General features: G+C 48.4%; 1 protein-coding gene across 1 annotated transcript; it reads left to right on the forward strand.

Moving 5' to 3' along the window:
• Window positions 1–862: 862 nt before the first annotated feature.
• On the forward strand, window positions 863–23,322 carry LOC106849608 (pinopsin-like). The gene is made up of 4 exons (XM_014870320.2): window positions 863–1,172; window positions 3,427–3,755; window positions 17,701–17,934; window positions 21,059–23,322. The coding sequence occupies exons 1-4, from the start codon at window positions 863–865 to the stop codon at window positions 21,248–21,250; spliced, it is 1,065 nt and encodes a 354-aa protein (XP_014725806.2). The 3' UTR covers window positions 21,251–23,322.
• Window positions 23,323–27,419: the final 4,097 nt, after the last annotated feature.

A 27,419-nucleotide genomic window follows, 5' to 3' on the forward strand; every position in this document is an offset into this window, starting at 1 on the left:
TAGATAAAGGAAATTATATGATAAAATCATTCTGTTTAAAATCACCGTGTTATGTTATATTATGTCGTATTATGTTACATTATGTTACGCTATGTTATGTTATATTATGTTTTCCAAATAAGTTGTATCGGCTACCAGCTTGCAAAATAGGACTTCCCAATAGCCCTTCCTGCCTTTGTCTGATCAATACTGCTTGTCTCAAGGACCAGACTCCCAGAACTTCTCTGGTGGTTATCTACGAGGACCCGATGGCTATCTGTGACTGATTGTCGCCCGGAGGCTTTGTGAATTTGTGTAAGGATGTTTATTCAACCACCACTGCTTACGACAACAAAAACCCCCCAAAATTTATTGATTACAACGAGAAACCACAGTATAAGAAGAGGCTGCAAACCACGGTTCAGTCGAGCGTGGAGTGGGCGGTGATCCCTCACGTTCCCCAGCGCGCTGCTTGCTCTGTCTATATCAAATAAAGTAATCTAAGTTTTGCTGAATATCGAGACTTTTGTCTCTCATTTATAACACTGTGGTTGGCAGCTGAAGCTTCACCTTTCCTGAACTCTATGAACTCCTGGGTCAGCCCGAGCTCTTCTCAGCTTTACCCTGAGAGCTCTGCCGGCCGAGCCGAGGCTCGCACATCGCCCGGGCGGTGCCGGCACACAGCGAGCGCTGCGCTTCTGCTCTGCATTTACCGGCACGCTCAGCTTTGCCTCCTCCCCCCTGGCTGCAGGGCGAGCTCCCGGAGCCCGGCCCGGCCCCGTGCGGTGCCCGGGCCCCTCGGGGGCTGCGGGGCTCGGCGGGGAGCGGACCCCGCCCGCCGTGCCCGCCGTGCCCGCGGTGCGGGCGCGGATCCAGAGCGGGGATGCGGGCGCCCGGAGCCTGCGGGGATGGCCGGGACGAGCCCGAGCGCTGCCTGAGCCCCGCGGGGAGGCTGGCGGCCGCCGTGTGCCTGGGCGCCCTGGGCAGCCTGGGCTTCTGCAGCAACCTGCTGGTGCTGCTGCTCTTCTGGCGCTTCCGTGCGCTGCGCTCTCCCATCAACCTGCTGCTGCTCAACATCGCGCTCAGCGACCTGCTGGGCTGCGCCCTGGGCACCCCGCTCGGGCTGGCCGCGGGGGCCAGCGCCGCTCCGGGGGCCGCCTGCGCCTGGCACGGCTTCGCCACCGCCCTCTGCGGTGAGTGCGACCCGCCCGGGCCGGGACGGAACGCGGGAGGAGCGGGGGCTGCACCGCGGGGCACGGCTGAGACCGGGGACGGGACGGGACAGGACGGGACAACCCCGGGAGCTCTGGGAGGGAACGGGACGGGAGCTCCGGGAGGGGACGGGATGGGACAGCCCCGGGAGCTCCGGGAGGGAAAGGGACGGGATGGGACAGCCCTGGCAGCTCCGGGAGAGAACGGGATGCGACAGCTCCGGGAGAGGACGGGAGGGAAAGGGACAGCCGGAGCAGCTGCGGGGAGGGAAAGGGACGGGACAGTTCCGGGAGGGAACGGGACAGCTCCGGGAGGTCAGGGCAGGGCACGGGCAGCCCCCCATGGCTGCACAGCCCCACAGCCTCAGCACAGCCCCACAGCCCCACAGCCCCCCAGCTCAGGCCCACAGCCTCAGCACAGCCCCACAGCCCCCCAGCTCAGGCCCACAGCCTCAGCACAGCCCCACAGCTCAGCCCCACAGCCCCACAGCCCCCCAGCCCCACAGCCTCAGCCGCGCTGGGTGCGTGTCCGGCGGGCTCCATGAAGCTCGGGTGTGCGTGGGGAGGGGACGCCAGGAGCACAGGGTGCGGTGAAAATCTCCCAGCTTCAGTGGAGGTTTTGCTGGGAAAAGCCCAGAAGCTCCCAGGCAGCGCGAAGTGTCCACAGCGTGTTCCAGCGGCTGCGAAAAGAAGAGCTCTAAAAGTTTAAAGGATGAAAACGGAGCATAGAATCAGCCTCGTTTAGGTTAGAAAGGACCTTTAAGGTCATGGAGTTCAATTACTAATGCAGCACTGCCAGGCCCAGGACCAAGTCATGTCCCTGAGTGCCACAGCTCAGCAGCTCTGAGCCTGCACAGCCACGATCCCTGGGAAATTTGGTGGCTTCCAGCCCTGACCCCGGATCCCAGTGCGGGAATGGGCAGCACTGGGCAGGACAGGCCGGCAGGGAAGAGCAGCCCTGTTTGCCTGTACCTTTACCCAGGTGTGTCCTCACCTGCCAGCCGGGGACACAGAGAGGGAGCTCCGGGACAGCAGTGAAGGGGCTGTGGGGACAGCAGGTACAATTTATATCATGTTATACATAACAATAGCTCGTGTCTTCAAGCTTCCCGGTGCTGATAGTCTCTCCCAGCCTGCTGTACCACTGCAGACACTGGCACACACCTGTGGGGCTCTCCCCCAGCCAGCATTCACATGGAGCGAGGCTTTACCAGCAGAGCATCCCTCTGCCCATCAGTACAGACCTGAACAACGCCAGGAACACGGCTTAGCCTGGCATGCAGGCTTCACACAGCCACACAGACACTGACACAAAGAGATATTTGCAGCAGCTGCAGTTTGGGTGTTTGCTGCCATCTCTGTCCCTCATGAAGTTATACAAGGTAATAAGCCAAATTCGTGCATGTAAAACCTTTATTTGGCAAGAGCGTTTCAGCATCCATCAATACTCCCTTGTACCTGCCAGCATCGCTTCCACAATGCAGCCTGGAAGGGAAATGCAGTGTGTGGAGGGAAATTGCAAACTCTTATATCACTTTAGAAATCACCTCCCCTCCAGCATTTCTGCATGCAAAAGAAGCCTTTGATTTGCTGCTGGTGGTTTTATTGCCCCTTTGGTGTCTGCTGGCAGTACCCCAATTGCAGGAGACCCATAACTGTTTCTGCAAAGGCTCTTTGCTGCCTGCACCCCTCAGGGGGGCACTTGCTGGCACAGGGGGCTTCAGGACATGGGTTTAATCTACAGCTCTTCATTATGCAGAGCTTGAAATCCATCTGAAAATCCTGTGGGGCACTTCCCCAAGAAGGGTTCAGAAGGCTGCACTTCAGAGCTGGCAGAGGAGAACTTGATCAGCTCCACACTTTGGTCAAATCTGGTTTTGATCTCGAATTTTACAGGTGCAGCAAGAACCAAATCTGATAGAGAAGCCAGGAATTTGCTGCAGGTCACCCAAACACACGCATACATGTATCCATTCAGACAGATGTGCTTAATTAGTGATCAGCATTTATAACTGACTGGCTTTGGCTGGACACGTGTGTAAGCACCCCCAGCTTTTGGTGAGTGGAGTCAGGCTCTCAGCACCTCTTTCTCTTAGGGGGACACCTCCAGTCCCAGTCCTTGCCCACCTTGTTTGCAAAGCCAGTCTCATCTATAGCTTGAAATCTTTTCTGGGGAGACAGAGCAAAGCCTTCATTCATTCATTTTTTGCTGATCCAAGTGTCTGGTTTGATACAGGCATCATCTCTCTCATCTCCCTGGCTGTGCTTTCGTACGAGCGTTACTGCACCATGACGAGAATAGCAGAGCCTGACACCACCAACTACAGGAAAACCTGGGCAGGTATCATCCTGTCCTGGACATACTCCCTGCTCTGGACTGTTCCCCCGCTGTTTGGCTGGAGCAGCTATGGGCCAGAAGGATCAGGGATAACCTGCTCTGGGAACTGGCATTCCAAGGATGCCAACAACACATCCTACATCATCTGTCTTTTCATCTTTTGCCTTGTAATCCCTTTTGCCATCATTGTCTATTCCTATGGGAAGCTGCTCTGTGCTGTCACACAGGTGAGTTGACTCCTCAGCTGCCCTTTGACTGTGACCCCAAACCAGGCAGAAGCCCGTGATCACCTTTGTCCACCTTTAGGACTCCTGTGCTCTCAGATGTGCTGCCACCCCTGGAAACTGCCTGGGCTGTGACTGTCCTGGGGACAGGCTCCAGTCTGCTGGGCTTTGAAAGCCACACTCAGGTGTGTACAGCTGGAGGTGATGCCCTCGGGTGGCTCCCTAGAACAGAGGCTAAGAGAAAGACTGAGAGAATAAAGTGGGTATTTATGAAATAGATACACCTGGGGCAGTCAGAAGCCTCAGAGGCTACACCCAAGGATGGTCATGAGTTTTTCAGACAGATTTAAGTTTGGTCTATTTACATATCAGGGGTTAATTCTCCAATTACAGCTCCAGGTAATGAAGTCATTTACCCCCAGTTTGCTCCCCCCAATTCACTTTTGTTTATACTTTTGTGGCCGGAGGCAGTGAGGTGTCCTTGAGCTTCAGGTTTAGAGGAATTGTTTTGTCTGAATATCATGGGAGAACAGTAGCTGACAGGTTATGGAGTTTAGAGTTATACCCTAAAGCAGTACAGGACTTGAAAAATACTAAAGCTAAAATCCTAAGGCATCAGAGGTTCCTTTGACAGCATCACAGATGAGGGAAGTTTTCCAGAGCACTCCAGATACTTCAAATGACCCCTATTTAAAACTGGGAAAGATTTACCTACCTTGATGAGATTGATTCTAGGATTTAAATCTGCAGGCATGCTATGGAAAGGTGAGCATTACCAGCTGGTTCAGCAGCTGCATGGTCAGTGGAGAGTGTGCTAGCTGTGATTTCTGAAGATCAGTGCTTCTCTTCTGAAAGCAGAAAAGTGAACCCTGCAAAAAAAGGCTGCTAAGAAAATAGTCACATATAACCAAGCTGCCAGTGGGATCAGGCAAAGCAGGAAGATGTAACTTAACAAATACAAACTGTAAGACAGCTGTGACATGAAGCAGATAACCCTGGACACAAAGCAGAGCCAGTCCAGAAAAGACCATGAACTTTTTTGCCAAGATAAGGAATGTTAGCTGTAAATATTGCTACCCCAGTGGAACACTTGGTACCAAACACCATCAGGACAGCAGCATCAGGCAGCTGGAAATGCCAGTGCAGAGGTTTTTCCTCCTTTGTGAGGAACATCTGCCTTCAGCCACGAGTCCTGGGGAGTGATGGGCCAGCACTGGCTGCTCATGGCATGGAGATGCTGGGAGAGACTGGTGAGCAGGGCAGCCCCTCCCTGGGGACCAGTCTGTGCACAGGAAGGACTCTCCCAGCACAAAGGGATCATTCACCCCCTAAACACCTCCACACTGGGTCCCTGCACCCTGGGAGCCCACCCCAGGCTGGGCTCCAGCTCCATCAGGGTTACCTGACCTGGCTCGGGCTCAACTTGTACACCAAGCACCTGAAAGATAAGGGGGAATTAGATAAAGATCACTCTGTGAGCCACATTTGCAGATGTAAACATTTAATTTAAGCTTATTATTGCTTAGGGACTTTGGACAAAAGGAAATTAAAGCGGTGGAGATGTTTAAATTAATCCTCATACACCCCCAGCACATTGTCTTGTTCCAAATACCTCTCATTCCCCACGAAAGCCAGCTGAGGCCTCCCTGGTCACCCTTTGCTGGGAACAGCTGGTGGGAACACCATGGACCAGTCCCCTGAGTGCAGGCAAGGGCTGGATTTCATAGGACTTCAGTGTTTTCCATCTTTTGAAACTAAAAATGCTGTTTTAGAGGTGCTGCTTGTTGCAAAGTATTCACAGCAGCTGGGGCTGGAGCAGGTCCTGCCTGCAAGAGAGGCTCTTCCCCTCCAAAATTCCTCCAAGGGCAAGAAACAGCAGCAAACCTGCTTTCCTGTCAAAGGCTGTGCTGCCTGATGTGTCACAGTGATCCCCACGGTTTGGACAAGCTCTCCTGGCTCTGCCCTCTCCGGTGCCAACACAGCCTTTGTTTCTGCTGGAGCTGACCTGTGCAGCGGCACTGAAGGGTGCAAGTTTTCACATTAAATACTCCTCCCCCTGATGCAGCCATCACATGGAGTGTTACATTTGGGCTCAGCAGAGTTGTCTGTCTTCAGGACAGCTGTGGACACGAACCAGGTGAGTTCAGCAGCAGAGCTCAGCAGCTTTAGCAGAGCCCTCTGTGAATGGGAACTCTTCAGTGAACTGCTCCACGGTGGCATGGAAGAGGGACAGGGTGGTGGCAGGAGCTGTTACCCTCCCTCTCAGATGGGTGACAACTCTAAAGGTCAGGAGCTGTCTCTCCTGTGCCCTCTGGTCCTGCAGAAACCCTAAAACATGGGAAAATAATATGAAAATTGTTCTGTCTGGATCTAAATTATCCTTTCAGGAAGGGGGATTTTCCAAGCAGAGGGAAAGTGAGAACTGGATGGTCCTGTGGATGCACCTGGGCTCGTTTGGGAAGCCAGGAGGGAGGGGAGGTGCAGGGGCAGAAGCCTCAGAGCATCTCTCCTGCCTCCCATCCCCAGTGCCATGCCCATTCCTGACACAGGCTGCTCCCAGCTGCCTGGGCTGCTGCCCATGATCCCCCAGGGCAGCAAGGTGCAGAAGCAGCAAAACCCCTGGTGTAAGATAAAAAGAAAAAAAAATGGACAAAATAAGCTTCACATGCCAGCTTAATATTTAAGGAATTGAAAAACAGGCGTTTGTGCTTTTAGTGGATCCTAAATTATAGGCAACACTCTGTAAGCCTTTAATGGTGTTTTCAGCTCCTGCCACGAATATCTCCCTATGACTGAGACTATCTGCACCACTTACAGGAGTAAAACTGTGCTGGGAGATCAGGATGTTTGGTTTCAGCCAGGCATGAACAATTGCATGCTTTCGCTTGACATTTGTATTTTCATGCTCTGATTTCTGATTGTCATCACGGGACATATGCAGGGGTGCTTCAACTCCTGGAAATCGGTCCAGGCTCCCATTCCCACTGGATTGTTTCAAGGTCACAGTTTCCTTAAACTTGAAGAAAATTTTCACCACTCAGAGCGGATCTGTTTTTCCTCCCATGTCTTGTTTGAGGCTGGCAGGGAATGAGCAGAAGGAAGGGTTTGCTCTGAGCCATTTAAGATGAATACCACAGGAGCTGGGGTGTATTGCAGCACACTGTCAACAAGAAATCTGAATTATGAAAACCATCAGAAAATGAGAGTTTCCAATCACATTGATTTTTAGTCTTAATTATCTCATTTCTGAGAAGTCTTTCTGCTTTGATACAGGTTTCATAGCTCTCCTGTGAAGGACTGTGCAGGGCCCAGGCAGAAGCAAAAAGCAGGCTGCTGCTTTCCTGGGGAGACAAGAGCAGGATGCAGGTGTGCCCTGGCAGACAGCTGGGTCTGGGTTCATCTCTGCTTCCTTGGCTTCACCACAGTGCCCCAGGGATGTCCCCCGTGTCCAGTCCCGTTCTTGAAAGGCAGGAATCTGCCAGCTGGGGGTTGCTGCAGAGAGCAGGGATGCTTTAGGATGCCTTGGTTTGGTGAGCAGAGCCTGGGGAGCGTGGTGCTGCCCCTACAGCTGAGTGTGCAGCTCCAGAGCAGCTCACAGCTCCATGCCACAGCAGAGAAGCTGTAATCCCTCAGCTCAGACCACTTCGGGAGGGTGACAGAATTTACAAAGGTTTGGAAATGACAGAAGCGAAGCAGAGCCTGGGAGGCAGCTGGCAGCCAGGCTGAGCAAGCTGTGAGGAGCAGAACAGCAAATCTGCCTCTTCCTGTGCAGAGCTGCTGCCCTGGAGGGCCTGGCAGCCACAGAGGGGCAGAGGCTGTCGGGGTGACCTGTTCAGTGCTGCTTGCAGCAGGGAAAACCCTCTGGGATGTGCAGCTGGGCAGTGCAGGAGCCTGGACTCTTCCTCCTCCAAAGCCTTTCAAGGCTGGCTTGAAAAGCTTGGTCGTGTCTGTAGCTTCTGTAAAACCCCTCCAGCCAACAGGGACTGTGCACATGGACCCTCAAAGGCAGCTCTGGCCATGCAAACAATCCATGGGCTGCCAAGAAACAGTAGTTTAGAATTTCTTCTGGTACCAGGACTTGGTGGCCAGCACTGGGCTCACCCCGAGCTCAGGGATGTCCTGAAGAATGAAGAATCTCCCTGGCCCTTGCTGAGTTTCAGCACTTTGCACAGCCCCAGGTGTGATGTGTAAAGATGCCCAGTGAAGGCCTGCCTGGGCAAACCCCCTGGTCAAACATGATCTGCATCCCAGATTCCAGCTGGAAATAGCAGGCAAAATTCATGAATCCTGCAGGAGACAACCATTCTGCTACCAGGGTTTGGAACAGCTGTAGTCAGCACATGCAACCTTTAAAATGCTTGCTGGAAACAGATAAATCATTTTGTGAGCACAGGGGTTAGAAAGTCATTAGTTAGAGCCATTGACAGGCTTGGCTGAGTCCTCTCACATGACTTGTCACAATGCAAATATAATCAATTCCAGCTTTTGTGTCACTGTATTACAGTGTGGTTGGGGTTTTTTTCCCTTTAATTCACAGATAACTTACTCTTCTATTATCTCCTTGACAAATTAATCTGAGGGCCTGCCTGCAGATTATTGACCAGTGTTCATCCAAGCAGATCACTGCAAGGCTCAATATTCTGCTTTTCTGCACAGACTCCTGCCCTGGGTTGAGTCATATCAGGGTAAATCTACCTTGAGCAGTAATCACAGGCAAGGCAGGAAAAGCCAACGCCTTGGCATGGTTTCAACAAGCACTCTGCCCCCTTGGCCCCTCAAGTGTTATGAAAAAGAAAAAAAAGTGCAGCAAGGAGGCACTTGATGTGTTACATGTTAACTTCATTATGCAAGTCCATAATTTCATTATTAGCAAGTCCAGCAGTTTCTAATGCCGGGGTAATAACTTTGTACAGCATGGGGAGGAGAAACTGGGGAGAACAGCTCTGTTTTCCAGCAATTCCCTCCCACTGGCAGGAAGGGGAAGGGGTGATTGCATTGCTCCTTCAGCACTGATCTGCACAGTATGAATAGCCACCATAAACTGAGGCTGAGATGGGCATGTGAGACAGACACATTCCCAAAGGCAGGAATCATGACAGCTTCAGCACTGGAACACTTCAGGCACCAGGGAAGAGAAAATCAGTCTTGAGACAGCTGAGCCCAGAAGAGCTGCAGAAACCACGCAGGTCAGTGATCAAAGAGGGAAAACCAAGGAATTGGCTTTCTAGCCTTCAGCTGAGTTCAGTCCCAGTGAAAATGCAGCAGAGAATGTTTCTGTATTTCCCCACTTGGACGGCAGCAGGAGCTCTGCCCATTCCAGATGCTCGGCGTGGTTCCTCATCCGAGCTGCTCCTGCTCCTGCCTGGTCTCGGCTGCAGGCTCCCCTTCTCACACTGCAGGAAGGATTCTCTCTTCTGTGGCCAGTGGAAGATCTGATACCTACGTGTGATGCCTTTTTGGGACTCCCTAAAAACAGAGGCCAGACGAAATTAAGAGAATAAAAAGTGGTTATATTTATTGCAGGGCCTTCAGGTACATTTAGGGGAGAAAAAGCTCCCCAGGGGCTACACGCAAAAAATGGAAAATGGATCATGGATTTTCATACTTATAAAAGTATGGTCCATTTGCACATTGGGGGTTAATCTTCCAATTGCAGCCCCAGGTAATGAAGTCATTTACCCCAAATTTGCTTCCCCCAACTCACTTTTGTTTACATTTCTCAGGGCTGAGACAGTGAGGGGTCCTTGATTCCCAGCCTGGAGAGGAATTTTCTGACCAAAATGGGAAAGCAGCAGCTCACACTGGATATAGAGTTTAGATTTTTGCAGGATTACAAATGTATGAAAAATAGAAAAGTTAAAGTCCTAAGGCATCATGTGAATACAAAGCACGTGTGCAAGGAGGGCCAGAGCCCAGGTGGCTCTGGAACAAGGGGCAGCACTTCCCCCCTTCGGGATGCTGTGATTCCCTGGAGGATTTGCTTAGAGAGGGGCACTGCCTGTCCTCAGCTTTTCCAGAGGGCTGGAGAGGAGACACCTCGTGCTGGGTGTGCCACATCATCATTTGTCCAACAGCAGTCACTGACCTGATGAACACATTAAAGATTTTTTCTAGTTGAACACAAAGCAGCTGTGATTTTTTTTTCTCCTGTAGTGCAAATATTTTTCTGTAGGTGCTTCCAAACCTGGGAAGTGTCTGAGCACAGGCAGTGAGGGAAGCAGAGCCTTGCAGAGCTCTCTCCCTTAGGACAGCAGGGAGCAGCCATGCCCTGCAGGCTGAGCTCCACTGCTCTCGTGCCCAGAGGACACATTCCCTCCTCCCTTGGCTCTTCCTGGCACTCCATTGTGTGCCACAGGTGTGGGACACATCTTGAGAAGGTAAGAAAATTACAGCCTGAAAAATATTCCAGGCTGGAGCTTCTCAGCTCTGTTCCCAGCCCATGAGCTGGTCCAGCTCGAGGCCAGGGAGAATTTCTCCCAGGGTGATAATTTGGTCGCAATAAAAAGGAATTAATAACAAGATAGAACACCTGTTGTGGTGTGTGCCCAGGCCCTGGCAATGGGGTGTCTTCTCTCTGAACCAATCACCTTTTCTCTACTCTTGGAGTTGCAGTCATGCTATAAAACCAAGTGTGTTTCTGAATAAACTTGGCTCTTTCTTCCTGTCATGACAGACGACCATGTAGCTGTGCATCTTATTTCTGCTGCACTTAAAGGGTTAAAACCCCTTTCCACAGCTACACACAGGTAACACTGAGAACACCTCCACTGTCAGTGAAGGAACACAGGCTCTCCACAGTCATTACTGATTAAAGAATCCGTGCAAGGTGCAGAAGGAGGGGAACCAAAGCAGTGTGAGCATCACTGAGATGTTTTAATAACCATTCTCACTGCCAGATGGGCTGTGCAGATTCACAACTCCAAAGGACATCCCTGCTCAGGAAATCCCCAGGCCTGGGAGCACCTGGCTGTGTCACACAGAACTCGGGGACCACCCTTAGAACCCAGCAATGCCCCAGCAGTGCTGCATCGTGCCCACACTTGGTGCTCCAACCTTTGCAAACAACGACCAGGATTAATTATTTTAATATCCTGGTATTTGAAATAAAAAATTAACCCCTTTAGTGATTACAAGACCTCTTCTTACAGCCCTCTATGTTTATAATAACAAATGAGGGACTGAACTGAGATTTAAATTTTGATTTTAAATCATGTGGTTCACCCTTGAGAGGACAGAGGTGGGTGTGAGAGGATGCTGTGAGCACTTCAAAGGATATCTGAGCCAGAGAGCTCCTCCCTTGCACACCACAGGGCCCTCACTGACTCCTCTAGCACCTTCCAAGCCCTCTCAGGAATGAGAAAAATTACTGCTGCAGAGGTGAAAGACATCAGCACAGCAGATGGAAATGGATTTCTTGTGTCTCTCCTCTCACCTCCCTGTAAGCTCTGGCAAGGGTCTGTGTTAACACTGGAAACAGCAGCTGCCAGAGAACCATCAGTAGCTGATGATCCCTGCGTGGGCTGTGTGATCCCCTGCCAGCCTGACACCACCTTCCTTTTTTAATAGCCAGCCTTAATTGCTCCTGGCCACATTTCCACTGTTCCATTCTTGTTCATTCACTTACCACAGGAGATTCTTCCACAGCCTTCATTTACAGGAAAAGAAAAGGTGATTTGCAGAGGCAAGTCTTCACCCAGCTCTCAGTGCTGGGCAGCACCAGCAGCACAGCCTGAGGGTCACAAGTTTTGTTTGGACCCACCAAACCCGTGGGTGTTCTCTTTGTAGGAACAGGCAAACTTGGGATATTTTGGTGCAAACCCAACTCATGAAGGTACACAAACACACCCTGTATTTAGGTTTGAAGCTGAGGCATAAGCATCAGTGGGATTTGGAGCACGTTTTGTACATCATGAATGGTCACATTTGTCATCTGCTTCCCTTTCCCTAGCACAGCCAAGTGAGGTGAGGTCTCAAGTGTTCCAAAAGCAAGGAAATGCTCAGGGCAACCCAAACTGTGCATCAATAACTGAGGGGGGAAATGGTAAAACAGCATAGGAAAAAGGCAGGGGGAAAGGAAATGTTTGACTAGAAAAATCAGTAATTCATGTGGGCTGTTGTCAAGCTCGAGTGATGCAGAATGTATTGATGTGGCTGAGGAATTCTCTGCCTTTCCACGTGCCCTCAGAAGAGAGGAGGACATGTCTCAGCTGTGCAGGTCACAGACATCTGCTCTTGGATCTCTGCTGGGGCAAGGAGTGTGCATGGGGCAGTGCAGGGCAGCCCAGAAACCTCAGAGCAGCTCCTGAGTGAAGCCAAACTGAGACTCCCTCAGCCCAACACCTTCTGCAAAAGGAGGATGGAATTCTGCTTGAAATTATTCAGCAGCTGGAGGCAAAAGCAATTTCTTACAGATGGTTTATTCCTTCCTGTGCATAAGGTGTTCCATTATCCATAAAAATACAAGAAACCAAGAATCAAGAATGCTGTAGCTGTGGAAGGAGGGTGCAAGGCTCTCCACAGCCCACAGGCAGGCTTGCTTCTGCCCTGGAAATCCTGAGGAAGGATTCCCAGCCTGGAGAATAAATGTGGGGGGTTGAATCTTGAAACTAATACCCACTATTTTAAATCAGTTTCCCACTCCTCTCTCCCCCAGCAGCTCAGCTTTTCTGGGTGTGCAGCTGGGGCTGGCAGAGCCCCCAGTTTCAGCCAAGGCAGAGCAGGAAGCAGAAAAAGGTGCTGCATTTTCTGTGACTTTCAGAGGACTGATAAACCCTTCCCATTTCACATCTTTTACAAAACATCACCCCCACCTCATGTTCCCCCATTTCCCTAAAAGCATGCAGAAAAATATTTATATTTTTATATATATCAGAGGGGTTTCTAATTGTCCTCTCGGATATAGGAAAGACTTGGGTCCAGCAGGCACATGGCTTAGTGGGTGTTGCACAAAGGGCACTACAAAAGGTTTTGTCTTTCACTCAGACAAAGGAATTCAGGTTTTCGTGCTCAGTGGTGAAGCTAAGCCTCCTGATGTGTCAATCTTCCATATCTAGTGCAGGTAATCAGCACGCTGGGAATCTGGGAGGCAGAAGTTTCCAGGTGACATGCCAGCAGTGAAGCTGCTTTTTGCCTCACATCATTTGGAGGCTCCAGCTTTGCTCCTCCCCGTCTGTGCCTGTGCTGTCCTGCAGACTGACCTGCTGGGCTCAAGGCTGTTCCCTCGCTGTTTTGTGGGGTAAGAGCCCTGGGTGTGTCAGGAACAGACAAGCATTAAAGCAGACATGGAACAGAGCTTGCTTTCCCCACTCTCATTTTCATGGCAAGGCACTGAATGGATGGGACTTTTAAGAAAACTTCACTCTGAATGCAGGAGACCAGTTTCTAGCTTTTATGATTGTACTTAGAGGCTTTTAATCATAATTCAAAGGTCTGAATGTTAGGAGGGATAGAAAAACTTCCCTAAAAATAAAATCAAAGTTGTTCTTGCAACATTTTCTAGGGGAGTGTCAGCCATTTATTTCCTTTCCAAGCAAAACTTTTTAAAATTAGTATTAGGACAGATCATGAAATACTGTTAAACTGAGTGACTGCCCACTGTTTCAGAACTTCAAGGAAATTCTCAATAATCGTAGAATGAGTTGTGTTGGGCTTGAGGGGACCTTAAAGATCATCTAACCCCAACCCCAAAGGGTTGAGGGCTTCCCCTGAAGCATCCCATTTAGCTGCCTACATTTATCAATTCTTAGAAGCAGAGCATATGCTGATGGACAGGGACCACCAGGAATTCTCACATCCTCTTCAGAATAAACCAGACTGACCTCCAATGCACAGGCTGTGCAGTTAGATTGCATCTCCATTAGGTTACAGTCTGGTTCCTCACTACATATTCAAAGCACCCCAGCCATGAATTCTCCGGGGCAGAGCACGACTGGCTACATCTGATTTCACAGCTCTTGGGCTCCTTCAGATGAGCAGGGCAGTGATGCCTGAAGGTGCTCAGCTGCTGCCACAGCCCAGCAGTGCCTGTGCTGCCCTTGTGTCTCTGCTTTGCTCACAGGGCTCAGCTGGCATGTCCAGGCCAGCACATGCACAGTTGGGTTATTTTCCCCTTTATCTCCCTTATTCCAGCGTTTCTCAGGGACCATCCTCTTACTCCCACGAGTGTTGCTGTCAGTTCTGCAGGCTCTAAATAGTATGGTGGTTTCACAAAAAGACAAGAGAAAGCAGAGTCACTCAGCTGGGATTCTCATAACCCTGGAGATTCAGGAGCCTGAACCTCCCAGCTGGCTCAGCTGTGCTCTCCAGGCCTGGATGTGACTGAGCCATTTCCATACCCAGTGCTGAAAACACATTTTTTACTTTCCTACTAAAGTGATGACTCTGTTCTTTCTGCACAGTGTCAGCAATATCAGCCAGGAATTTGCTGTGCCCACAGTGACCTCTACTTAAACCTGTCCTTATTGTTTGTTGCATTAGTCACTCATCCATGTCCTTCTGGTTGTGACATCCCATGCCACAGCACACAAACACAATTTGTGAGCATTTCTGCTCCTGTTCTGGGAGGATGGTTGTGTACAATCCCAATTATGGTCAGTGAAATTTAAAAAAAGGCAAATTAATCATTTCTGCAGGTTGAATCGCCACTTTGAGGTGCTTCTCTGCAGGAGAAAACACAAGGAAACTTAGCCAGTAAAACGATCAACACCCATGGGAAGCAAGAGAAGAAAACATTGGAAGAGCAAGATGGGGCCAGGGCTTCCAGCTCCCCAGTCCTGCTAACTCAGGACACTGGGCCACACATTCTACATATAGAAGGCATGATACAGAGGCAAAATAACTTTTAGGAAACTGAAAACATCGTTTTAGAAGAAACAGAGACTCAATTTCCAGTGAAGAAAATATGAAAGCTATAAAAGCACCTTTTTCATGGCTGTTTTCTATACCAAAACCTACAGAAACAGTGAGATTTTTTTAAAACAAATCTCTTGCACAGCAGATTGAGGTTTAGATTTTTGAGCAAAGCAGAAGCAAAGGACAGGGCACCCCTGTGCTAAACTCCTGCAGTGGCATTGCTGCTGTTACCCCTGAGCCAGGAACAGCCTGAGCTGACTTTCCAATCTCCACGGGCCAGCAACCAAAGGCAAGATGGGCCAGACTTCTGCTCTCAGCTCTCCTGGAAGTTATCAAGACAGAATTAAACTAAGAGGCCACAGCATCATTCATCAGAATCGTTTTCACCCAGCTCTTTGCTTTGTCCACCTCCAGAGGGGGATCTGATGCCAGGCACAGCCCACAGTTACATGGCACAGCCAGGCCACCATCTGCTGGTGGCTGAGCAACATTTCAAGGTTGCTGGGTTTGATTTAGTTTAGCAGAAGTTTTCTGTAGATGTGCCAAATATGAGTATCTCAGCTTTCCCTGACTGACCAGGGGAGCCTTGTAGTTGAAAGCAAAAATGCTCCAAGGAGAGTTACAGCAGTGGGAGGATATTCAAACACGCTGCCTCATAGGATGAAAATAATAATTTCCTGCTGCTGGCAAGGAAATTGAAACCTTTCCTTGCTTACCCGTGAAGAATTCCCTGGTATCAGCAGTCTGAAAACTGCAAGCTTTTCTCTTTTTTTTTTTTTAGGAAAGGCCAAAACACTTGAAAAGTTAAGAGAGTGATACATGGTAGAGTTTACCTGAGAAGGGAGCATGTCCCAGGTGGAACGTGCAGCTGTCCCCAGTGGCTTTAAGTTGAAGGCAGTGGCCAAAAGCAGTTCCTGCTCTCTGTGCAGCCCCGTGCCAGCCTGCAGCAGGATTTGCAGAGATGTGGAGAGCAAGAATTACACAGCTCCCTGTGCCCCAGCCCTGCTGGAGGTTATTCCATGGGAAATCCCTCCAGAGCCCTCCTCCCGTGCCCAGCCTCTCACCAGCCTGGTTTCCATCTAGAAGACACCAGTAAAGCATTTGTCCTCTCTGACCTTACCTGGAGGAAGAGGTTGCTGGGTTTCCTTTTCTGAAATTGATAGAAATCAACAGAAGCAAAAGGAGCTTTTGGCTTCCTGGAGGTGCTGCACATGCCAGCCATCACCCAGCACCCATCCCAGGTGTGTCCTGGCACGGGGCAGGGACAGGAGGGTCCCAGCAAGGCACAAAGGAACACAAAAAAAAAAGGGGGTTTGTGTGGGGATACCCTGGCAGCTGCTGCTGGTGCCCTTCAGTGCTTCTCATCAGGAGCCCCAAAAACTGAGAACACAAAATGCAGCCCCTCTCTTGTCTCCAGCCTTGTTCCCACCCCAATCCAGCTCTTTGGACTTCATCACACAGCCTGAGTGAAGTTTTATACCAAGGCATGGCAAGCTCTCAAAAAATCCACACACAGGGAATGCGCTGTACAAAATTCTTACAAAATACAAAAATCAACATATTCATACAAAATTCTTGCCAGCTCCATGAGATACAATGTAAGATGATAAATGTGAGCTTTCTGTCTGAGATGTCTGTGAATAAATCTGAGCTACTGATGCCTGTGGGTGGCTCTGAGTGAAATATTCACTTCTCACTAATGGAAATATTTTGATTAACAACTTTATTTGCCTAGTGGCAAATACCATTTTTTTTCCTTTTAAATCACAGACAAGTGTCATAAAAGATTTCATTTGCACATTAACAAGATATTAATAAAGTACTTGGTATTTGAGTTCCCTCAGCTTGCAATTACAGATATGTTCTATTTTTTGAACAGTTTTGGTTAGGTTTTTTAATTAGTCTCAAGGTGACACCCAAATACATCCTGAAGGATTCCCTAGAAAACTGCTTGAAATAATTAGTTCCTCATGCTTACTGCAGCACGTCACTTACTGCAGGCACTACACAGCAGTCACTGAAAGGTCTGGTTTTCAAAACACACTGCAAATTAGGAAACAAGGGTGAGGCACGGGCCAGCAGTGTTTATGTGCAGTGTGATTTATTTGCAGCGTGTGAGCCTGAAGTTCAGAGGAGGAGCCTGTTGTAAATCACTTGAATTCAAGAGCTGCCTTTTGCCATGGATTCAGGGAAGGAATTCTCTCAACCCGCTGTTATTCACTGCCCCAGTTCCCTGTAGGTACAGGGCATTTCATCCTTGCTGGGGGTTTCTCCTGCCAGGGCTCAGGCAGTGGTTCTGGGAGCTCTGGGAGCTGCTGTCCTCTGGGGCACATTCCTCCTCCTTGCCTCCTGCCCAGGATACTCCTGCTAAAAGCTGGGATTTGGAGTGAGCTGGAGGAGGTGTTGTAGATGAAGAGCACTTTTGCTGGTGCTGCTGATGCCTTGGGATTTTAGCTTTTATGTTTTTCATATATTTGTAATCCTGTAATTCTTTAGTGTCTAACTCTAAACTCCATATCCAGTGTGAGCTGCTGCTTTCCCATTTTGGTCAGACACAGCAATTCCTCTCCAGGCCTGGGAATCAAGGACACCTCACTGTCTCAGCCCTGAGAAATGTAAACAAAAGTGAGTTGGGGGGAGCAAACTTGGGGTAAATGACTTCATTACCTGGGGCTGTAATTGGAAGATTAACCCCCAATGTGCAAATGGACCAAACTTATAAAAATGTGAAAACCTGGGACCTGCCATCCATTTTTGGGTGTAGCCCCTGGGGGGGGGGCTTTGTCTGCCCTAAATGTACCTGAAGGCTCTTCAATAAATGTAACTGCTTTTTATTCCCTTATTTCTGTCTGGCCTGTGTTTTTAGGGAGTCCCAGGAAGGCATCAGGGACACTCTGAGTACAAACCACACCAGCCCTGCCCACGGGGCAGCTCCTGTCCAGCCAGAGCAGTTCAGGTGACACTGCCAGCCCTGCCCTTAGTGCAGCCACCCCAGGAGCTCCCAGGCCCCATCAGTGTCCCCAGGAGCTCCCAGGCTCCATCAGTGTCCCCAGCAGAAGCAGAGCTGAAGCCTCACCTGTGTCTCTGTCCCTCCCAGGTGAGCAGCATGCAGCGGGGGCCGTGCCGGGGCCGGGAGCAGCGCATCCTGCTCATGGTGCTGGTGATGGTGCTGTGCTTCCTCCTCTGCTGGCTGCCCTATGCACCTGTGGCACTCATTGCCACCTTTGGGCAGCCTGGGCTCATCAGCCCTGCAGCCAGCATCATCCCAGCCATCCTCGCCAAGAGCAGCACTGTCTACAACCCCATCATCTACGTGTTTCTGAACAAACAGGTCAGTGAAGTGCTCTCCTCCCTTCTTTTGGATTCGGTGTGTGCAAGGAGTGAAAAAATAGCAAGGGGAGATAGACAGAGCATCAGTGACATCACTCAAATCCATGAGAGGGAAGCTCTGAAAAAGGGCTCCAAGGAGCAAACATATTGGAAAAATCTGTGCTTTTGGAAGTTGGATGACTTGACCAACTCCCCGCATGTGCACACAGTAAATGATAGGTCCTTCCTTTCCATTGCACAATTTGACAAAAAAGAGGAGAAATCCTTATTCTGGCAAGAGTGGAAGCACCAGAAATTGTCTGAGGTGAGTCAGATATGAGCAGCCCTGTGAGGATGTGAGCCCTTGCTGCCCCAGCACAGCACATTGCCCACAGTAACTCCTCCTCTCCACAGCACCAGCTCTCCCCTCCCTGATTTATTCTTTTAACCCCCAAAAATCCTTCAGCCACTCTTTGGTCCTGCTCTCCCCTCCTGAGAGCTGGTGGGAGCCAGGAGCAGTAAGGATCTAGCACTGCCAGGGGAGCTGGAGCAGGGGACAGCACAGCACAGGCAGGAGCTGGGGTAGCCCCTTGCACAGGGACAGAGGATAAAAGAGAAGATGAGCAGAGATCTGCAGAGGAAAACAGAGAGCACCAGAGCCCTTCCAATGCCTCAGCCAGCTCCAGCTCCATCAGCCCATGTGCTCAGGCACATTGCATTGATCTGTGCATTGCTGGGACTACAGCAGCTGGATCATTTGTTTCTCTGAGCCCTCCACTTGAAACGATTTTTGGAAGCACAGATAGTAAATTGCTCAGTCCCTCTTGAAAACAAATGATGATGGTAAAAGATTGATTCAAGTCTAGCTTAAATTAGCTGTGGGTGTTTTTCCTGGGCCATGAGAAATTCCCAGGGAGTGAAAGTTTCCGTGACACAATCCATCATCTCCACAGCATCCATCAGCTCCACTCAGTGCCACAAACAGCTCAGGGGGTGCACCATTCCCTGACATTCCTTCTCTGCACAATTCCCTGACATCTTCCCTGTGATAGGAGCCCTTCTTTCCCTTCCCCTTTACTATTAGCTTTTGAGTCAACTCTCTCATGAAAGCACCTGGAACATTGGAGAGCTGTTGCCATCCCCAAGCACACCAACACACAAAGGGTAACTCTGACTCACCTCAAACACATCCAGCCCTGCTTAAATCCTGAGAGGCAATGCAGAAATCACAGGCTGATCACAACGTGTGCATGGGCTGGAAAGAGCACTCCAAAACAACACAGACTGTGCAGAGGAGTTTTCTACAGACAATTCTAAATTGATCTTTTTACTAAATAGCTTGCTGACACAAATAGCAGCTAGACACAAATTAAAGTGGGTTTAACCATGCTGGACTCCTCAAGCTGACCATAAACTTTTACTGCTAGTGCTCCATACATGCTTCATTTTGTTTGTGGAGGGGGTTTTGTGGTGCTTTTGGTTTGAGATTTGTTTTAAATTCCACGTGGTTTCCATTGCTCTGTTGGTATTTTAGCAGCAATCAGTGCTCAGGGTTCTATACTCAGGGCAGAGTAAGAAGTCAGTGGTCTGGGTTTCTCTGCACTCAGAGCAGAAGATGCTGCAGCCACCCAGAAGTGCCAGGCAGGTGAGGGCAGGAGATGCTGGTCATCCAGAAAACCACATTCAACACCAACAGCATTCCTGAGGCTGTGGAAATCTATAGGAGATGCCTTGGAAACTCACACAGCTGGCATTGCCCTCTAATTCTGTGCTATTCCTAAAACAATTCTATGTCCAGGCTCCCCTCCCTCCTTTGGGAAATGCTCAGAAATCTCTAATCAGGCTGGATAAAATCTGAGAACAGGCCAGATAAAATAGCATTTACGTGGAGGAAATGCATCCAGACAGGGACTAGGGGAAGGTTAAACAGATTGAAGAGACTCTCAAGCTGTAACAGAAATTTCTGGGGATTAAACAGCTGCAGAAAGTACCTGGGAAGAGCCACGTGAGCTTGACCATGAGGGGAGGGGGCAAAGCAAAAACTAGAAAATAGACAGTACTCCCCACGAGTTTGGAAGGTCCTTAATATTTCAATGCTCAGTGGTGAGAGGCTGATGAAAAATGTATGATTGTTACAAAGTGAGCTTTTAATCCTGAGGAAATGCAGCTTCTCATTGAAAAAAAAGGAATCTCAGCTGATGCAAAAATTGTGTACAACTTTTAAAAAGCCATTTTCCCCAGCAAGCAAGGCTGCTGATGAAAAACCAGCACGTTTTTTTCATTTCCCTGTTGATAACAAGAGTTGTCAGAGCTTGTTGCTAGCAGCTGTGTTGTACAAAGAATTACCAGCAATGTTGTTTTGGACTCTTGAGTGTAGAGAGATCAGTTATCAGCATTTAGGACCCTGCAGCTTTAGGGGGGCCATGCACACAATGCACACCACCTAAAATAGGTATTTTTTCAGCTACAGGCAGTTTCCTTACCTTCATGCTTAGCACATTCCCTCAGCTCTGAGATACACAGAATGCTTTGCCATCCCTCCAGTTATGGATCTCAAACCAAGCCCTCCTGAGAGCTCAAACCAAGTTCTCATCTTTTCCCTTCTCAAACACAAAGCAGACCAGCCAGCATCAGTTTCATTGGTAATTCAATTAGTTCAATCCATACCACACTTTTAGCAATGGGATATGGCCATAACCTGACTGCAGGCCAGCACGAGTGACTGTCAGCTCCCCAAAATCTCTGTGCCACAGCAGCAGGGTTTATATCAGCTCAGGACCCTGCAGACCTGCAAGCAGGCTGGGCAGCACTTAGACCCTTCTATTCTCTGCATTGCCACAAAGTCAGTGACATTTGTAACCAATAAAAACCCAGGACAGCTGTTAGAGGCCTGTAACCTGTCCCAAAATTTTGTTTATGGCTCTCTCCCCTCTGTAGTACTTGTGCTGTGGTCAAGGTCTCTTGGCACAGTGACATATTTTCTTTCTACAAAACATTTCAACCTCCAATACAAAATATTATCACACCCATATTGTTCCAGAGCTATCTCAGGACTTAATTAATACAAATATGAGGAGATCAAGTCTGTCCTACAAAACCCTGATGAATTAAATTCCTGCTGACTTGCTGCTCTCTTTGTGTGACAGTTTTACAGGTGCTTTGTGGCACTCCTGAGATGCAACAAATCCCCCGTGACTTCCTTGCCCAGGTTAAAAAAGCACCAACAAAACCCAGGTTCTGAAGAGCCTCTGCCAAAGCCCATCCAAGCCCAGCCACCCCAAAACAGAGATGCAGAGTGTGGTGCTGCAGGGCAGCCCCAAGGAACAACCTGCCTGTGAAGAGAGGAGGCAAACAGGAGGAAATTATCAGCTCGCAGATGGTCCCTCCCTCCCTCCAAGCTTTGGATTATGCTCCTCCAAGAAGTCTCACATTGCTTTTCAACACAAACCTGAATGGATTATGAAGAGCAATGCAGGCACAAAATAAAGCTCTACTAAAATTTCAGCTGCGTGTATGGGTTATGTCTCAAACTTTAGAAATTGCAGCTGTGGAAAATTACACATTACTGAAGATGGCCCATTGCAGCTTAGGAAAATAAGCATTTTAGGGACTTTTAAATTATCAGCTCACAAAGTTACTGCACCAAAAGATAACTTCCTGCCAGCACTCAGTGAAGGAGCAGCTCTGAATGCACTGAGCTGGGTAAAGCCCTTGTCTCTGGAAATCTGCCACTTTGTGAGCATTAGGAAAAGCCAGGAGTGATTCCACCCTTTGAACAGGTGTGGGAATGAGGGCATGTGTGGAGGAACAAGGGCCAGGCCAGCCAGGGAAGGCTGTGAGCAGTGAGGAGCATCAGTGACACCCTGCAGGGCTGGGACAGAGAGGTTTCACCCAGAGCAGTCCCTGCGACCCCATCAGGAAAATTGGGTGGGGACCTTCCATGGGATCTTCTACTGGACCACCTTTGGGAAGGAAGGGGCAGGTGGTGCCTCCAGCAAACACAAAAGCATTGGGAAGCCTCAGAAGTGCAGCTGGAAGGAGAATTATAACCAAGCAAACAGGGAACAACCTTCTCCCTCATTAGCTCTGAGCACAATCTCAATATTTTGACAATATTTTCATCCCAAATTGGAAGGAAAGCATGAAATAACACCATTCTGTGGAAAATTATTTTTCAAATCCCAAACTACATGGAAATGCCTTCTTTCAGAGGAGTTTCACACACAAGCAAATCCACAGCCCTGCCAACACAGCTGTCAAAAACTTGTACCAGAGTGCTTTCATTACCATATATTAGCCAACACAGGGGTCTGGGTGAGTGAACACTGTGCATATCATTACCAGGGTACCTGTTCCAAAATAACATTTTTTATTTTTCGGGTGATCAAGGCTGTCTTTCTCTTCCAGGGATGTGGGTTTACATTTTATTTGCAATATTAACAAAAGCTTCTATGTAGTCCTAACACTATTTCACAACCTATTTCTTTTTTTATCCCTAAACCACAATTGTACTAATAACCTAAATAACATCAAATGTTTTAAAATACAGAAGCAGAAGCCATGAATTGAGGCTTTTACTGAGGTTGTATTAGTGGATGAAATCAAAGCAATAGATGCACTTACTGCTAAGCAATACTAATCAATTATTTATTCCCAAGTATATAATTTTAAAGAGTAGTTTGTTATTTTCAGATTAGAAAGCATGCCAGGATATTTTCAGTTCTTCTTTTTTCCCTTGATATTGTCTCTAGGTGGATTGTTAAATTCCAGTATTATTTTCTGCATTAATAATAATATTGCAGCTCTGTGACTGGTGGTTTTTGCACATGCAAGGATCTGTTCTGTCTTAGAGAATACAAATCTGTCCTTGATTGGTGTCTTTGAGGCATTAAATAGTTCATGGTTTGTGATACAAATGTCTGTTTTCAACACAAATTATTGGTTTCTGTTTCATTAACCCACCAGAGAGCAGCTTGTAACTGCCCTGCTTGGAAACATGCAGGATGTTGTGGCTGTAAATAAAAATATCCTCCTGTGGTACCTCAGCAGCCTTATCTCCTGAACACTAGCACAGCCCCCACACAATTCCCAGGTTTGGCACCAAAGAGACAGGAGCTGCACTTGGCTCGTGCTGCCCAACAGTTCCTTTAGGATTTGCTGAATAATATGATTTAGGTGATACCAGCACAAACAAAACAACAAAAAAACCCCAGATTTCAATTTACACTTCCAAAGTGAGAGCAAAATTCTCCTCCTTGAAAAGGAGGTACAGCTCCCATTTTTTTTCAATGATTGTACAGCTCTGGACCTTCTGAGATTTCTAAGCAGCTTGTAATTTCATTTCAGCAGGTAGATTTGCTGCCTGCAATGGCTGTCATTAAAAGAGATGGTAATTTCATAACCATTTACCTGTTTTGTTTTTTTTTTAAACAAAGCGCTGTAGCATGTAACCAGCAGTATCACAGGGTGTTCAGCAAGCAGCCAAGCCTTCCCTTACCTGTTTTTCAGCACCTTCAGTATATGAAAAATGAGCTAAATGACCAGAATTCACCCCTAGCACTACTTTACATCCTTTTTTATTTGTGATAAGGAAAAGCTATTTGGCATTTCACTGCATGCAGATCCAACCTCCAGTGAACCCCTGGGATATCCCAAGAGAGACTTTACAGAGTTTTCAGAATGCAGATCCAAGAACTGGGTTTAGAGTGAAGCAAAACTGATACCAGAAAGGAAATGACCATTGAACAGTTCCAAGCAGCCCCGTTTCCTTTAGAGCTCTCCCTTCCTAGTGTCAGGAAAATTAATCCACAAACACCAGAGGTTTATGTCCAAAAAGGAGACAGAGGAGTCCTTTTTGCTTTATTCGAATAAAGGGAGAGGCCATGGGACATTCCCCTGGGATCTCTCCAATTTTTGGAGGACGCAGCCTCCTTTTTATCCTATTTTCCCGGCCGCATTTCCCTCTCTCTTTCCCCATTGGCTGAGGTACTTGAGAGGCACAGACTTCCCGGAACGCCTGATACCTGAAATTCCCCTCTAATGTATAACCCTCCCTTTTAATTTTTAATTCTTACAGAATTCATAGTTTTCCCCCCCGTTGCTTCTTTCATCTTTCGATATCCAATTTCCTTTATCAGCAGCCCTACAGTTTGTTTGTAAAGGCAAATATCTCTTTCCATTCATCAATCAGTGGAATCCATCCCATTGTTTCTTTTATCTCTCAGTGCTAGCCTTATCTACAGGCTGATCCACAGCTCATTTGTAAAGACAAATTCAACATTCCTCTCACTAGCACTGGGCAGAGCAGCAGAGGATGATTCCTCCAGGGAGGAGGGAGCCTTGCAGGGCCCCTTGGGACACAGCAGATGTCACCTCCCAGAGGCACAGACCCCCTTGCACTGATTAGAGAAAAAACTTTCAGGAGCTCTTTCCTTTTATATCTGGGCTGTGCTGGCCCCACTCCAGGAAGAAACAGGAAAAGTCTCTTCAGGCAATGGGAGTTTTCTCACCACTGCAAAAGAGCTTCAGGCCCGCAGTGTGAAACTTAATTTTAAACAAATCACTTCTCACCTCTGCCCCACCTTGAATTGAACGTAAATGCCAGCTTAGCTTTAAAAGGCCCAGGTCCCAGATTAGAAGCAGAACAAGCACAAGTCCTGCAGGAGAAGGAGGAACATCTGCTGGAGCTGCAGGGAGCTAAATCCCAAGGAAATCTGGGGTTACTGGCCATGTGCAAGAGGGGACAGCCAGCACTCGTTCTGGAGTTACCCTGCAGAGCTTCTGTCAGGTTTGTGGCCAGGACAACACCCAGAGAGGTAGGAAGGTGACACACAGATTATTTTTACATAGCACAGTACCAGGGGAGAATTAAACTGAGTGTGATTAACATCTACTGCAGTTGCTATAGTGACTGATTTTATTTATCTTCTGCATGGGCTAGACGGCTTTTTTTCTCCCCTAAACCTTAGAGAATATTGCCCAAAAAAAGTGATGCTCTTGGGTCACACCACTGACAACTGAAATACATCCATCCCCAGAAAATGTTTTTATGTTTATCAAACGTCAAACTGTAAACAAGTTCAATAACAGAGGAACAAACTACAGCAGAATGACACCAGTACTTTAGGCAGCCCATAAAGGATTGTGCAACACTTTCATGTTTTGGCAACCCAAGTAGAGAGAATATACCAGGCAGCCCATTTCCTTTTCCTGATTCCTCGATTTTCTTGTTTTCCCTGAACACCAGCAAGTCCTGCAGGTAGGGCCAGTTGAACTTGCAGCCTGTGAACAACTTTTGCAGAGCACCTCTCATTTCCCCCCATAGGTTTTCTTGCAGAAAGCCTTTGTGCACCTTTTCTTAGCAGGAGAGAGGAGGCAGCATCCAATTCTCCAGCTCTAGGTCATCACACATGTGCTTGCACGTAATTTACTTCAGAAAATATTACTAGCTTTACTTTGCCAGAAGGCTGGAAGGCAGCACTCAGCTAAGAGTGAACCATGTCTCTTGCAAAAAGTTCAAGTCGTGGTTTAAACTGGAAAAGATTGTTTTAAACATAAAAAAAAGGACTGGTTTAAACATAAAAGGACTGTTTTAGCAGCAGTAGTGGGACTGCCAGTGAAATCTGTCACTGAGATGATAGAGACTGAGCTTCTCCAGGTGTTTCCACGAGATTTTCCAATTAGAAGTGGAGCAGGCAGTGTCTTCCAGGCAGTTCTTAATTACAACGGTGGTGTTAATTGTAGCATTACAGTGTTTGCTCCTCAGCAGAGAGAGAGGCTGTTTCCAACAAGGGAAAAAGGAATGAGGAGGCAATTTTAGGCCATCAAATTCCTTTACTTAAAAGCCACTTCTGCCTGGGAGAGAAGAACCACTCTGGAGAGCACAGGGACACAGAGGGAAATCCATTGGAGTTAACTTAGGGGTGTGGATTTAAAGTTAATTGGATGATCTGCATTAAGTTGCTTTGATTCTGAGTTAGTGGTCCTTACTCTACTTTCAGATATCATTAATCTGAAGTACCTGATATACCATTTGAAATCCAAGTCCACAGCAGGGTTTAACCAATTTAAATCATCTGTTTGTTCTTTTTTATGTTAATCCAGGACAACTTTCCACATCCTCACACAGCCAGAAGTCCTCCAAAGGGCAAACATGGGGTTGTCAGCAGGGTCAGTCCCTGCTCATGCCACCACCCGGCCCTGACCATCCACTCTTTAATCTGCAAGATGCACCACAGCTCCAGACATGTGGCAGGCTGTCCAGAGGCACAAAAAGCTCCTGCCATCCCTTTCCCCTGCTCCCCATGAGGTGAACAGCCCTGCAGGGATTTGTTTTAGTCCCTCAGCAGCAGCAGTGTGGGGGCAGGATTGCTGTGAGCAGAGAGCTCCTTCCCACAGCTCTGCCCTGCCTGGGCACAGCACATCCCACCCCAAAACCATCCCAGGCTGGGGAGGAGCCTCCTGCCACAGGGCTGCCCCACACACTGGAGATACCCCAGCCCACAAGGGTTTTCATGAGGCACTGATTCCTTAGGATTTTAGCTTTTATACTTTTCAAATGCTGTACTTCATTAGTGTGTAACTCCAAACTCCAAACAGAGTGTGAGTTACTGTTCTCCCATGATATTCACACAAAACATTTCCTCTAAGCCTGAAGCTCAAGGTCACCTCACTGCCTCAGGCCCCAAAAGTATAAAAAAAGTGAATTGGGGGGAGCAAACTGGGGGTAAATGACTTCATTACCTGGAGCTGTAATTGGAGGATTAACCCCTGATATGTAAATGGACCAAACTTAAATCTGTCTGAAAAACTCATGACCATCCTTGGGTGTAGCCTCTGAGGCTTCTGACTGCCCCAGGTGTATCTATTTCATAAATACCCACTTTATTCTCTCAGTCTTTCTCTTAGCCTCTGTTCTAGGGAGCCACCCGAGGGCGTCACCTCCAGCTGTACACACCTGAGTGTGGCTTTCAAAGCCCAGCAGACTGGAGCCTGTCCCCAGGACAGTCACAGCCCAGGCAGTTTCCAGGGGTGGCAGCACATCTGAGAGCACAGGAGTCCTAAAGGTGGACAAAGGTGATCACGGGCTTCTGCCTGGTTTGGGGTCACAGTCAAAGGGCAGCTGAGGAGTCAACTCACCTGTGTGACAGCACAGAGCAGCTTCCCATAGGAATAGACAATGATGGCAAAAGGGATTACAAGGCAAAAGATGAAAAGACAGATGATGTAGGATGTGTTGTTGGCATCCTTGGAATGCCAGTTCCCAGAGCAGGTTATCCCTGATCCTTCTGGCCCATAGCTGCTCTTAACCTTGTCTAGCCTCTGTTCTAGGCAGGCTCTGCAAGGCATCAGCACCACCACTAATCCGCTGGTGGCCACAAGACAGCGAGCTCTGGCTGCCCACCTGCAGCACTCAGCCACAGCTACAATCAAAGATGGAAACAAAGCCCAAGACCTTGACAGCTCACTGGAGGCTCTTCTACATCCCAGTGGCAGCACATTTGCCAT

Source organism: Sturnus vulgaris, chromosome 10, assembly GCF_052056855.1.
Source record: "Sturnus vulgaris isolate bStuVul1 chromosome 10, bStuVul1.hap1, whole genome shotgun sequence".
Lineage (NCBI taxonomy): Eukaryota > Metazoa > Chordata > Aves > Passeriformes > Sturnidae > Sturnus > Sturnus vulgaris.